This window comes from Vanacampus margaritifer, chromosome 6 (assembly GCF_051991255.1).
Source record: "Vanacampus margaritifer isolate UIUO_Vmar chromosome 6, RoL_Vmar_1.0, whole genome shotgun sequence".
Classification (NCBI taxonomy): Eukaryota; Metazoa; Chordata; class Actinopteri; order Syngnathiformes; family Syngnathidae; genus Vanacampus; species Vanacampus margaritifer.
The window spans coordinates 4,735,909-4,751,042 of NC_135437.1; the positions used below are offsets into that span (position 1 = coordinate 4,735,909).

At 41.1% G+C, this 15,134-nt stretch overlaps 1 protein-coding gene across 1 annotated transcript in view; it reads left to right on the forward strand.

The window, feature by feature from the left end:
* Positions 1-15,134, forward strand: part of cdh13 (cadherin 13, H-cadherin (heart)) — a 436,422-nt gene that overhangs the window by 367,516 nt on the left and 53,772 nt on the right. Inside the window, exon 12 of the mRNA XM_077567730.1 lies at positions 3,228-3,370. Within this exon, the coding sequence (XP_077423856.1) occupies positions 3,228-3,370 (143 nt within the window). The remainder of the gene's footprint in view (positions 1-3,227; positions 3,371-15,134) is intronic.

Genomic DNA, 15,134 nt, shown 5'->3' on the forward strand with positions numbered 1-15,134 from the left:
TTCTTTATAGCGTTGGTCGATGCTTTTCGTCTTTGAAAAAAACGTCTCGACCGTGAGCTGCTTGCAAACCGGTCGCCATTATGGCTTCTTCAGCCATTGTCCCATCAACACTCTTGCCCCGCCTCACGTCTTCTGCTGACGCCTACCCAATCTTGTCAAAAGAGTCATTGCTGCCATCTAGGGGCCAAAAATAGTCATTAGGCTCACTAGACCTGCTTGAAACTTCCAACACAGCTGGGAAAGGCTTTCCTCCACCCGTTTAAAAAAAAAAAAAAAAAAAAAATTGAATGACTTATTTTAACGTCATTGGCGGCCCTCCGTAGGTTTTTACTTGACGTCTTTTAACGTCAGTGGCAGTGAAAGAGTTAAATGAAGATATCAAGGAGTCTTCCCTTATTTCCCCAAAATATTTCTACCTCTTCCAACTTCGCTACTGTGGCGTTATGAGAGGGTCTCTGCTCTGATTGTAAACACTGACGCTCGGGGAAGCCGAGGACAGCAGCCAAACATGAGTGAGCGTGAAAACAGTCCACCAATCGGAAGCGGGCGTTCGCACAGCTTAATTTGCATAATTTATGCTGGCAAGACACATGAATCCAACTCCTAACACGTCCGCGAAAGGAGTCCACCAATGAGTAGCGCGCGTTGGCACAGCTAAATTTGCATCTGGCACTAATAAAGGTCTCTTGCCTCTATAGCTAGGCTGGTGGTAAAGCGTTGTGAGTAGGGTTAATTCCGTGAACACTACAACGTGACGTTGGATTGGGTGTACGTCACTCAACATGTGTTCTTTGCACATGCGAGTAGCATCACGGGCGCGTTGCGTTCACATTGAAGTCGTATTTGTTTTTGCAATGTGAACAGAAAAATCCGAATTGGGCATCACGCCCTGCAGTGTGAACGTAGCCTAAAGCTGATATGCTTTCTGCGCGGCCGGGAGAGAGTGCTTGGAAGGGAGACTACTGACACGTTTGTGAATATACAAAGCTGTTTTGAGTAACAGTGTTAAATTTTTATTTGTTTTTAATATAATCACACTAGAAACATGAAGCATAAAGTTGGCATGTCTGGCGATAGTAGAAATTCAGCGCTGCAGACGGTTCATCACGAATAGCAATGACGCGACGTCATCTTCAGTAGACTTCTCAATGAAATGAGGAGGTCGAGGAGCGTCCCCTTATTTCCCCCAAATATTTCTATTACCTCTTCCAACCTCGCTACTCTGGCGACATGAGATGAAAAAATAAGTCAGACGGATTTCTGTTGCTGTTTGTAAACAGCACATTCAAAACTGACGCACGAGGAAGCCGAGGACAGCAGCCAACCACGAGCGAACGTGAAAACAGTCCACCAACCAGGAGCGTGGGCATTCTCACAGCTGAATTTGCATAATGTACAGTATGCAGACAAGACACATGAATCGAACTCCTAACACGTCCATGAAACGTGTCCACCAGTCCACCAATCTGTAGCGTTTGTTGGCACAGCTAAATTTGCATATGACACTGATAAAAGTCGCTTGCCTTGGCGGCTTGGCTGGCAATAAAACGTTGCAAGTTGGGTTATTTCCGTAACTGAACGTCACTCGACGTGCTCTTTGAGCATGCGAGTCGCATCACAGGCGCGTTGCATTCACATGAGATGTCGCATTTGTTCTTGTAATGTGAACAGTGCATAAAAAGATCTGACTTAACAAAAAATGTGAATTGGGCATCACGCCCTGCAGTGTGAACATAGCCTTAATGTCTGTACATGACGAATTGTAAGCATAACTGCGTTATGATGGAAACTTGATGCTAGCTGAATTATGTATTTTTAGAAAATATTTTGAGAGAATGCGGATGAATGCTGCCAGATGCTCTGAAAGAACGTAATTGCAAGACATTTGTGAATGTCAGCCATCCATCTTGATCACTCGAATGTATCACTTTCTTCACTGGGATAAACACCACTCAACGCAGAGCAATCAATTAAAATCAAACTGCTTTGTATTCAAAACAAAATGTTTGTAGAATACAAATGTGGAACCTACTGAAAATGGTGCTGTGAGAAGATCTAACTGGCAAGAATGAAGGGGGAAAAAATATTTTTAATGGACAAGTGAACATTTTGGTTGCTTTCGATCCTGTTATCCGAATAAAATAATTAGAGGCAAAGAGTTGCCTGTCAATTTTGTTGGTGCAGCACTGAACTAGATCTGGATAAGTCTGCCCAGAAGGCAGCACTATAGAAGCAGATTTCAAATTACAGGGAGAAGAAAGTGGAGAAAATGTATTTTCATTACAAGCTCATTCCTAGTATGATACCTCCTTGTCCCCACTTTCTTCTTGATCCCTCTCATCATCTCCTTCCTCTACCTCACGCTTTGCCTGCTGTGAATTTAGATGAAGTGAACAGTGGTTGTGGCCAAACACAAGTCAGCACAACCCTTGTCCTTAGAACTTTTGCTTACATACACACCACAGGAAATGAAAATGGAATATCATGATATTTTACACCCTTTTGGAAAGACTTTCTGCAAGATTTTGGAGTGTGTCAGAGAGAATTTTTTGAAAGTGTGTTTTCAGTCCCACCTGCATGTGGAGTACTGGATGCCCTTCATAGCCTGCATAATTCAAGTGACTATAATGGAACAGAAATTGCACACATTGTATGCTATGCAGTGTACCACTACAACCAATGAAGCAAGTGCCAAATTGTAAAAAAAATAATAATAATAATAAAATAAATAAAAATAAAGTACTACTTCAGAGATTTAGGACCCAATCAAAACCACTTGCATAGCATTGTTTATGGCTGGGAATAACTGGTCATTAAAAAAAAATGTGCTTGCTTACTGGCATGATTGTTTTTTGTTGTTGCAGAGTCGCTGTTAATTCGGTTCAGCTCATTTGTCTAAAAAGGAAGAACTGTACATAATTTCATGTGTGGGAAATTGAGCTACATTCATGAAATTCTCGACTATGCAAAATTCCTGGGGAGCATTGAACTGCTCAAGGAAACCAGTGTTCAGAACATTTAGAGAGACTTTCTCCATCCTATTAAAAATGTTTAATGTGATGATCAGATAAGCATATTTTAACTGCAAGATGAGATGAATTGTTTGATAGCATTTGTTTGTGTCATATTTTCATGAAATATGCAATTATTTTGATGAGTGTTATTATTTATTTACTGTGTTACTTCCCGTACAATTGTAACCTACAACTTTGAACTGTGTCCCCAAGGTATGCCATTCTACGAGATCCAGCAGGCTGGCTGACTGTGAACCAACTGCGAGGAACTGTCCACACATTGGCCTCTCTGGACCGTGAATCTCCTTATGTTCATGACAATAAATACACCGCGGTGTTCATTGCCATCGACAACGGTAAGACAAAACTGAAACGATAGGTGGCTATTAATGTCTTATACTGCATGTTCTTAATAGAATAGAGAATATACATAAAGACACACAAAGAATATACATAACTTCATATGATGTAGCATGAGTAAAACATATTGGGTTTTCTTATTCATCAATTAAGAAATATTTTAATTCATTGTAAATGTTAGTGTGTACCTATTGTCAATGTGTTTCCTTGAAAAACATACACAAACCCAATGGCTTAGTAATTCCTATCTTTCTTGATACAACAGAAAAACTGTAAACTCTTTTCAGTATTGTCTTTGGGAATGGGGGTATACGGTAGCCTACAACTACTACAACCTATCATTTAAGAGTTTTCAGTAATAAGCAACATCATATTGATTTGTTTGTTAATGTAATCAATTATTGTGTTATTGCTATGCCAACAAAACATTTATTTAGCCGTTAGCACAACATGTTAATTAGCCAAAGTGTCAAAAAACTATAAAACAAATTAAAATTGTATGATTAGTTCACTTCACGTCAACTACGTCAAGTTGCATCACACTATTAGTCGGCAACCCACAGAAAGTGGAAGTTAAACCAAGTAGGCTTGGAAATGCAAAATGAGGCCAATTGATGCACTGGGCTCTAATTTCGGAGACAGCCACACGTTGGCTTGGCGTAAATATTATTTTTGTGCCCGCGGGGCAAGTCTATCTTACCACATTTAGGAATTTGGCAAACTGCGTTGCACCTCAGGCAGTCAGATTGTGAGCTCTGCAAATGTTGGAGGCGAATGTCCTCTTATTCCATTCATAAATATGACAACAACATGCGTCACTCCCTCTGAATCATTGTAGAAATAAATTTTTGAACAAAGTATGATTTTCATCTTCATTATATTTAGTGGGACATCTATGTGGGTGTAACTTGGGAGTTGTCACACACGGAAGTACCCATCCACTGTGGCCAACATTCCATCATCCGCAAGTGGAGATCTTCCTGCAGTTCTTTCTCAATTTACTTTTGTGCTCGCCAATCTCATGGTGGGAGACTGCACACGTCTCGTGCGCTGAATTTAAAGGGACTGAGGGGAGCCTCTTCCATTGGATGATAAACAACTCAGCTGTGTTCACACCCACAATGGTGCACGCCATATCAAATGCCCATTTCTACCTGCACCTATCGACCAAAATGCCAAAGAAAGAAAACTCCACCCATGCGCACACCTGCAACGCACTTTTTGCTTGACTTGTGCTGGGCACAAAAATAGGGCCCAATGATTATGCACTCCTTAGCTGCATTAGCATGCTGGCAGAGTTAATATTGGTATTTTAAATTTTGTGGAAACATGTCCATCAGCAACGCTAAGTTTTTAACAACTTATTGTAGGCTAAGGTTTGATAACCACTGACCATTGATGTGGGCCAAATTAATGGTTTAGAATACCTGTGAAACGGCGTGATATCGGAAGTAAAACATCCCACTGCCGTTGTACTGTATGTCATCACTCAGGGAATGGCTCTTGTTCAGTCAAATTGCTTGGGGGCAACTAACTACTGTGTATTATTATCGGGTCAATGGGAAGGCATTAAGTGGCTCTACTTCTGCGGCAGCATTTGGTCACTAGGCAGTGCGAGTCAAGCTGTTGTGTGGAAACTCTCCCCAAGGCGTACGGATGTCAAGGAAGGCTTGAAAGTCCATCACCTTCGTCTTCATTGTCATTCTTTCTCTGTGTGTTGCCTGAACTCTCATCTGTTCTCCTATTCTTGCCGAGATCCTGACAGACCCATTAGTGAAGCTGAGAGATTCTATTAGAAGGTGCCAGAATAGCGCTGACGTGCTGGTGAGTTGGGCAGGTGTGAAAATATGAACACTGAAAGATGAGTGATGTAATGCAAGATGAGAAGGTAGGGGGCTCTTTTGAAGAACAGATATAGGTAGAAAAAGATTAGAAAGACAATCCACATTGCTGATGATTCTGTTTCAGTCATAAACATTTGAAGAAGAAGAATTAAGACTCCCTGCAAGTGTAGCATACAAATGCACAATTGTTGGTGATGTACAGCTCACACTCAAATATCACTACTTCTGATACCAGATCTTTATGCTTTAAAATAAATTCTCAAAGTCAAAATATCAACACGTTTGATACCTCAATCATTTTAGGTAGTGTTGTGCAATATTACAATATCGTAGTGTGTATACAGTATGATGTACTACCTGTCTTATATAACCATGTTGCTTTTATATGTGGGTTATTGGATTGTCTCTGTTGCTTTATCAATAGGTTGGTTTCTAGTTTCATTTGTATTTTCAAGAATTGCGTAAATAAGCCTTAATGGAAACACTAGAAATTTGAAAAAAAGGCCTAAGATTCATAAAGAAAAAAAAACGCTTGTAGGGGTTGGATTTTTCAGCATATCGATAAAAGGAAAATGTGAATTTTGGCTATGGAGAATGGTTTTACGAATAAACGATGACAGGACTGGATACCCTGTTGCATATTTTGACCGGAAATTACGTTACACCTATATATTGTAGTCACAAATATGGTGGAGGACAATAAAGTAAGGTATGTTTGAGGAGATGAAGAAATTGAAATATGGAATTAATAAAACATACAAACATCAATGCCATTCTAAACGGGAAACAGCAAAGACGCTGTGGTTGTGTACCGTCGGAAAGGATATGCATGATGGTAACATGCTGTGAGAAAGCAAACTTCAAAATAAACCTTAACGTAACAAAGAATACATGTATATCAATGCCTTAGTTTCATGATTTCTTAGTAGTTATGGAGTTTATCGGGCCGTCAGAGTACCTACCCCCAAGTAGGACCTCCGCTCGTCTCCGTAAGTTCCTGTAAACGTGGCCCGGTTGGGAAGGCTCCTGCAGTGGTGACGCGCACATACGTGGCTGGCCTCGTAAATTTACCCCAAGTTCCTTTGGTGGAAACGGGGCTCACGTGTCTAAACGCAGGCTTGGGGAGTAACAGAATACATGTGTAAATCCACAATAAGTGAACCGAGAAGTAGCCAGGAACCACTGTATATCCCAATTGTCACGCCGGGGTGGGGGACCCAAATGCAGGGAGGCAGGAGAACCACAGCAGGGATGCATGTAATACTGATCGCAATTCATTTAACAAAAACACTAACAGGGGAACTGGGTAAAATTCTAAATAAACAAAACCAACAAAGTTCTGAAAATACCAAATATCAAAGTAACATCAAAACCCAAGAGCGGTGACAGCGACAATGATCCAACCAAGACCAAAACCAGGGAACTAAATACAAGCCAACTGACGAGACAACGAGAGACACCTGGACAAGGCACAAGTGGCTGGGGGAGATGATTGAATGACACAAGGGAACATGATGACGAGTACAGGTGCAAACAAAACCTAACAAGCAATACAGGACAGAAAGCCAAAACAACAAACCTAAGCATGATATACAGAAATCATGACAGTACCCCCCTCTCAAGGTACGGATCCCAGACGTCCCAAACAAAAAGTCAAACATGGCAGTGGGGCCAGGGGCTGCAGCGGCATGGTGTGCGCCTTCGGAACGAGAACCGGTGGCGACCGCAGGACGTGCGCCGCCGGAACTGGTGGCGGCCACAGGATGTGCGCCGCCGGAAAAGGAACTGGTGGCGGCCGCAGGACGTGTGCCGCTGGGAAGCGAACTGGTGGCGGCCGCAGGATGTGTGCCGCCGGAAAGGGAACTGGTGGCGATCGCAGGACGTGCGCCGCTGAAAAGGGAACTGGTGGCGGCCGCAGGAAGTGCGCCGTAGGAAAGGGAACTGGTGGCGGCCGCAGGACGTGCGCCGCCGGAAAGGGAACTGATGGTGGCCGCAGGACGTGCGCCGCCGGAACGGGAACTGATGGTGGCCGCAGGTTGTGCGGCGTCCCAACAGGAACTGGTGGTGGCCACAGGACGTGCGTCGTCGGAACAGAAATTGGTACCTGCCTCTTGCTCTGCTGGGTCCGTTTTTGGTTGGATCATTCTGTCAAACCGGGGTGGAGGATTCAAATGCAGGGAAGCAGGAGAACCACAGCAGGGATGCATGTAATACTGAACACAATTTATTTAACAAAAACACTAACAGGGGAACTGGGTACAACTCTAAATGAACAAAACCAACAAAGTTCTGAAAAGACCAAAAATCAAAGTAACAACAAAACACAAGAGTGGTGACAGCGACAATGATCCAACCAAGACTGAACGAAACCAGGAAAATAAATACAAGCCAACTGATGACACCTGGACAAGGCACAAGTGCCTGGGGGAGATGATTGGATGACACAAGGGAACAGGATGACGAGTACAGGTGCAAACAAAACCTAACAAGCAAGACAGGACACAAAGCCAAAACAACAAACCTAAGCATGATATACAGAAATCATGACACCAATAGCAGTTTTCCTTAAATTTGCTTGAATTTATCGCAATTTTCTATGCTTCTAATTTCTAGTTTCTGATCATAAAATGGCCACAACAGGGCGACTGATGCTGGCATCGGCTGCCGTTGCGAATACCAATAACTTGATATAAGGCCGGGTATCAGCCTGATACCGATACCTGGTATTGGTATTCTGTAAGTGTTGAGATGCTTCACTTGTTAGATAGTAATCTTGAAGAAATATTTTAAAGAGTTTTCTTAGCTCAGGAAATAGGAGAATTTTCTAAATGAATTATTTTTAAACAATGCAAAACATTAAATTCAAAATTATTGTTGGTAAATAAACTAACTTAAGTTGTTAACAGTTGTTAACAGATTTAAAAAGCGGGACAAAGTGACCTAAATTTCATAACTCACCTTTTGTAAAAATTGGTCAGAAGACAGTGGGGCGCGGACTCACTTTAATCCAACTATTGCTGACACAAGTCTAACTAGTGACACATACAAGCATGCATGTAGTGCCAAACTCGTAACTAGTCCGCTTTTTTATGCACTAGTTGCCCACTGGACCAAACAAGTAATGTTCAAAGTCTTACTAGTTAACTAGTAAGGCAAAAAAGCTCTAACATGTTTACTAGTTGACCGTGAATTATTCTAACATGTTAACTAGTTACCTTTGATTTCCTGCACTAGCTTACTAGTGAGAGCTGAAATACCTGCTTGTTAACTAGTGAATGAAAAAAGACTGACATGTTAACTAGTGAAAGCCTCTTAAAATCTACGTGTTGAACTAGTGACACGCAAAGTTTTCACTAGTTAACTAGTGATGCCCAAAATTTCCACTAGTTACACTAGTGATACATTTGGACTGAACTAGTTCAACTAGTGAGGTCCAAAATGTTCACTAGTAGAACTAGTGGATGCCAACATGCTCACTAGTCAACTAGTTTTACAGTCTTTTGAATTTGCTTGGTAGCTATGATGTCCAAATGTTCACTAGTGGCACTAGTTGGGCTAAATGCTAATCAGGAGGCCGGACAATGCTATAAGTGAGTATCTCCTATTGGCTCTCTGATCAGAGCTCAACCCAGGAAAAACTTAACCCTGTAAAGCCTGAATTTGAGATTCCACAGTCATTTACTGCCCCTTGTATCTATTCAAAATCAATACTGAGCAGTCACTTTCCACTTCATATGCTATACTAAATGAAAAGGAATCCAGTGCAACAGTTCTGAAACAAATTCTCCCTTCTTGAGGATTTGAATTGTCATCCATCCATCCATTTTCTTGACCGCTTTTCCTCACAAGGGTCGCGGGGGTGCTGGAGCCTATCCCAGCTGGCTTCGGGCAGTAGGCAGGGTACACCCTGAACTGGTTGCCAGCCAATCACAGGGCACACAGAGACAAACAACCATACTCACAATCACACCTATGGACAATTTGGAGTGTTCAATTAACCTGCCATGCATGTCTTTGGAATGTGGGAGGAAACCGGAGTACCCGGTGAAAACCCACGCAAGCACGGGGAGAACATGCAAACTCTTGAATTGTCATTTGTTGTTAAATTTGTTCAAACTGCTGGTGGTAGGAAATCATGATCGTATCATGATTGGCTGATTGGTTGTCCGAAGTCACGCAGATCTTGTCTGGTGCATCCTGGGTAATGTAGGTGGAGTAAGAACACGTCTGGACGAGTAAGTGTTCAAAGTGCTTGCCGGCAAGCACTTTGTATATTTATTCCTTAAAGTGTACACTAGAGGGCAGGTTGAGCTTGATCAAGGATATTAAACATGTCAATATGCACACAACGATATCAACATGCACACAGAGCTTGATATCTGAGATATCAGATTGTCTAGTGATAGTGCCCACTAGTAGGCTAGTAGACACATTACATTGACCTTACAAGTTAACAAGTGCGCTTACATTGTGTACATGTTAACAAGTAAGCTTACATTGAGCTTACATGTAGCCGCCGCGCCCTACATGCAGAGTACGCATAGTGCGTAGGGCATCATCGTCCGTGTGGGGCCCCATTTGCCTGTGGGCACGCATTGCGATAAAAAATAATAAAAGCACTCAATAAAAACAATCTTGCTGACATGGTGTGACAGATGGAAAGTTTCCTGGCTTGGCTCAACGCGCTTGAGCCCGTCTTGAATACCTTCCCGTTTCAGACACACGCTGCCACTGTCTCCACCTTCTGACTTGCACTTAACATGTTGCTGAAACATCCGCAAGCACCCGTGCCTTGGAGGGTGGGGGTTAAGTACCACTCGTGCATGAATTGGATGCGACATTACTAGGTTTGTTTTCATTTAAAGACATGAAGAACCCATTTTCGAGTATTGTGATTGTCAGTTACATAAACAAGGTTTTGAAAAAAAAGGTGCTTACATTCTACTATACAGAGATGCGTGGACAGAAGCAAAAGAAATTCAAGAATGTAATTTGCATTCCTCTTGGTGCATTCATTGACCACTCACACAGTTGGATATTTCCTTGATACATAGAAAAAAACAAATTCAATGTATCAAACAGAAATACGTGAGCACTGCGCACATTGCAGGGGGTACGTAGAATCATTTTATAATTTATTTCCCAGATCAAAAATCTTTGTCATAGATGCACCAAAATCAGAACATCCACATGGCAACCTAAATTTCTCATAAAGCTCAGATAAATTTGTTTTCAAACATACAGCATAAACCCCAAAATATCCCTCACTCTGTCGGTTACTTTCCAAAGGGCAATATGAATAGTGCTCCGTGATACATGATTAACAATTGAGACATCACAACATGCAGCTGGGAGTTGGGAGCATCAGCGAGTGATCAAATGCGAGGGAAATGTGCGTGACATCAGCCAATCAGAGCAGGTTTCCCTTCTCTTCTGCGGTTTGCAAGTTGAAGACAAAAGGTACAAATCACTGCGTTCTTGTTAATAGTCCCGGCTTTGTTCTTTTTATAAATAAACTTGCGTTTAACCACTAGCACTACCAGAATTTTAAGACAACTAGATCTCCCAGAGCCGTCATTTTGAGTCTAATATAGTTATTACTCACTGTTTCAAGTAGCTAATAAAATCCCTCTCTTGCTTTTCTGAGGCGGACTTTTATTGATTTCGATTATCAGGCTTGTACTGCCAAAAACGTCATGACTCGACATTTAGCAGTCTGTTATTTATTTATTTTTTATTTTTCCTTACTATAAGCCTTTACTATACCTTGAAATCATCTGTCTCGTGGAGGTCTTTGGACGACCGTATCTCCCGAACGGGCATCCCGGACGGACTCATCTCGACGACAGCTTTCCAACGATGTTGGTGCCATTGCTCCACGACATTGCGTTCTAGAGATAGAGGGCCAACAAACCCGTGACTTTACCCGTAATAGCATCCATCGCAGGCGGGCTGTTTGAAAATAATCGGTCTCCTGGAGGTCTTTGTGCGGCCGTATCTCACGTCCTACCGGGAACATAAGAGCATCCCCGGACTCGTCTCGACAACAGCTTTCCAACGATCTCGGTGCCATCGCTCCACGACATTGCGTTCCACCATGGTGATCTAGCTTGTAGCCTCCGTGATGAATGGCAGTTGTGGCAGCGGCAGCAACTACGAAAGCCCAGCGGCGCAACCCCGTGGGTCCCAGCAAGGTGAAAGATGTAGATTGAAATGAATAGAACATTCAAAATAATGGCTCTGGGAGATATAGGTCCAAATAGGTTTGCCTTGCTTGCTTGGCTGTGCTGCACTTGCTTGTAGTGACTAGTAGTGCTACTCTATAGTGGCGCACCTCTGCCGCCTACAGGTCCCTCGATGGGCCAAATTGCGCATTGACTTGCCAATCGCGATCAATTGCGTTATTTTTTTTTACGCACTAATTTGCGTGTAATTAATTAATCTAGTGACCGCCTTAAAAATGTATAAATACGTCTTTGGGACACTTAAAGCCATAAAACGTTAATAGTGGCTCTCAAACCTAAACCAAACTTTGTGGACTCAAAATTCTTGCTGTATTTAGTTATTTTAGCATCCTGAAGATGATTCTTGCATGGATTTTATTATGCACATGTTCATTTTGAACATTTTGACAGATTCACCTCAAGTGTACAATCAGGAGCTGAAAACGCATTTAAAACATTTAAAATAGAACGTATGTACACGTTTTGAGAAGCAAATTAGTTCAATGTTTTTGTTTGTTTTGTTTTTAACCTACACTCCTTGCAATTGATGGGTTAGGCTTCCTGCATTAGTACATTGTTGTGGCGGCGTGACTTTTGTGAGTGCACTTTAAAGACAGAGATAGTAGGGATAATGTTTTTTTTTTTTTCACTTTAGACTTAATCTTTAGATGACCTTCCTTGAGCAAGTCAGGGGACCTTGAAGAGTTATTCATCTTTTTTGAAATGTTTCATGATACACAAAATCAGCTCCTCACACAAAATTGCACCCCATTGAAAATAGGTTTAAGATTGTTTGGGGGGAAACTTTAGCACCCTTAAGTGAAATTCATCCTTTTCTCCACCACGCTGCTGTTGAACAAAGTGGCCCCGGGGAAATGGAGAAGTCATGATGCTACTAAATATTCCTTACTGGTCCTTTGACAGCATGAGGCCAGGTCAGCTGGCAAAGTCCCTGAATGGAAACATACTGTGAATGATGGAGAAAATGTACTTCCAGGGGATGTGAAGAAAACAGACATCCAACAATGAAAAGTGATATGAGGTGAAAACCGGAGAGGATCAGGGGATTTAAGAAAGTTGTGCAGTAATGACAATGTTGATGTCAAGGTCAGAGGTCACCTCAGCTGGAGGCTTTCCCATAATGAGTGTTGAAGTCTGTAGGTTTCACTCTATTGCCGGAGCTTACAGCTGCATGCCCAGTTGGAGTAGCTGAGATGCGGTAGCTTTTGTCCCTCCTTGATGTGTGAAATTGTCTTTTTTGCCCATGTTGCACATGAGCTTGTAAGCACATGCGCTCATGCAGCACAACATTGTGTACACCTTACGTAATGGGTCATTGACAGATATGGATCTTACCAGACCCAGCACTGTTAATTTATTATGAAAACACATCAAATATTTATTATTTGTGATTATTAACTAGTATCTACATTCTACAGTTTAGGGCATCTATAATTTAGGACATATACACCTATCAGGGAAAGCTTTCTACAATGGTCGCATTGTATATGCAGATGATGGTTGGTCGCACCACATGATTTATGCGCGTGATTTAAGTTTTTGCAGATTTGTTGGCCCCTCTGGCGAAAACCGTAAAGGAAACTGAGACGTTAGTTAGTCAGTGCACCGTAGTTGTATTGTGCATTGCTCATCATGAATAGACCCCATCGCATTTTCGTGACGAGGTGTTACCTTTTTAGCAAGAAGAAAGCAAGCTGTGAGCCCCGTTTCAACCTCTTAGGTCTTTCCACCTGTTGAACGCTGCTCCAATATTGATCCTTGTCCGACTTCAGTTTTGCCCTTTTGTCACACTAGACAGGTGTTACCCTTTCCTGCTCGTACTCGGTATCCTGAAAATTTCGGCCCAATGGTCAAACAAAAGGAGCCACCTGTAGACGGAGGGTCGCACTGCAGTCTTGGTTCATTATTATTTTGACACACTTTTATATCCCCTGTCGCGTACACTTGTCTTTTTCCACACTCCAACACTTCCGCCTTCCCTCCTCTCGAATGGGCACTCTGCTATCCAGAGCGTGGATGTGCCTGACATCACGATCTGGCAGAAATCTTAAGTTTCGTACCCAAAACCCTAATCATTATTTGACTCTACAGGAAAATAGGGGCAACAACCAATGTGCCACAATAGTGCCTCCTGTCCATTATACAATTTTAAAATGTGGGTGAAAAATTTCAAACTTGAATCATGCCCTTTTAAATCAAAATTATGAGGCTAACAATTAGCATAGTTAGCCAGACAAGCTAGCCAGACAAGTAAAATTATAATGAAAATATACTGTATATTTGTTGGACAAAATATTTTTTTTCAGGTCATACCACATGATACCTCTACATACCAACTACTAAAAGGGTAACTTTTTTTTTTTACAAAGTTGTGAGACAGTCTTGTGGAATACAAACTTCTGTCTTTAATTGTACAGTATTTCAAAATAAAAGTCCAAAGTTTCGTTATTCTTTTTGGTCTCACCGCAATATGTTTCACAAAATGGGGATCTAACCTATCCGTCAATGACACACATGAAAAAAAAAAGAAATTACAATTTTTTTTTTAAAACAGAATAGACCTTTCAGTTGTGATTGTGAATGTGTTTATTATTGTGGTTGTGGTTTACACTGGTGTGCAACTGTTAACTGTAGGGTTTCTATTATATCGTTAACCTACCATAAAAAAATATTTAAAATGTCTTAAAAATGCAGCAGTTTTATGCCATTTCAAAATAGTTCCAGAATACCAAATATGTTTTACTCCCTTTGTAAATTGTGGAAATGTATGTGTTTTGGATTAATGGAGCAATGCCCATTTTTCACCCACCGAATGTACATTAGGCCTCCAAGCAGTGTTTGCTTTGAATATGTGGTTGCAGGTGGCCCTCTTTTATTTGACAGGAGATTGTTGTTTTAAGGAAGTTTTTTTTTTTACTCTATTCTTAACTCTTCTTAATTAGGATTTGAAAGTTAAAGCAATTTTTTTCAACTTGACTTCCTGATTGATTGACCCGTAAGTCATTCTTCTACTGCCTCAGACTTTTATGTCACTGAACGCAGCTTATGAAAACGATGCAAAATGTAATCACTGTAAATAATCGTAAGTGTCTATCATATATATGTGTTGTCAATTCAGTGTTTTATATACTTTTTACAATAGGTTTTCATCATTTTGGATGTATACGTCATTAGGTGCATTAGAGGCAGTTTTGTTGAGATTGAATGTGTCTGGTTAATTCTGAGAACAACCACATGCACAACATAAGAAGCAACCACATTATCACAGTTATCTTAGTATTGCCTCTTTTAATAATTTTTTTTCCAATCGGTTGTATCGGTATAAGTCACATAAATGGTGAGAAAAAAAAAATACCGTTAATGATTTATCTTGTAATTTTTTTTTTATATAGTCAAATGAAGTTGGTTATGAAGACTTTTACATCCGTATCAAACAGAAATTGTGAAAAGATAGACAGGCATAATTTACAAGTGATGGTGAACAGGGAAGGAGAAGCAATTTTTTTCTTGCTTTGCATTTTTGTAATTTACTAATTTAGGTGAATATTTAATCTGCAGAAGTAGCAAATCATTTGTTGGCTGATACAGTTTCAACAAATCAATTCAAATACATTTAAGACTAAGTAATTCATCAAGCAATATGAAGGAATATTGATCGCTTTCACTTGGAT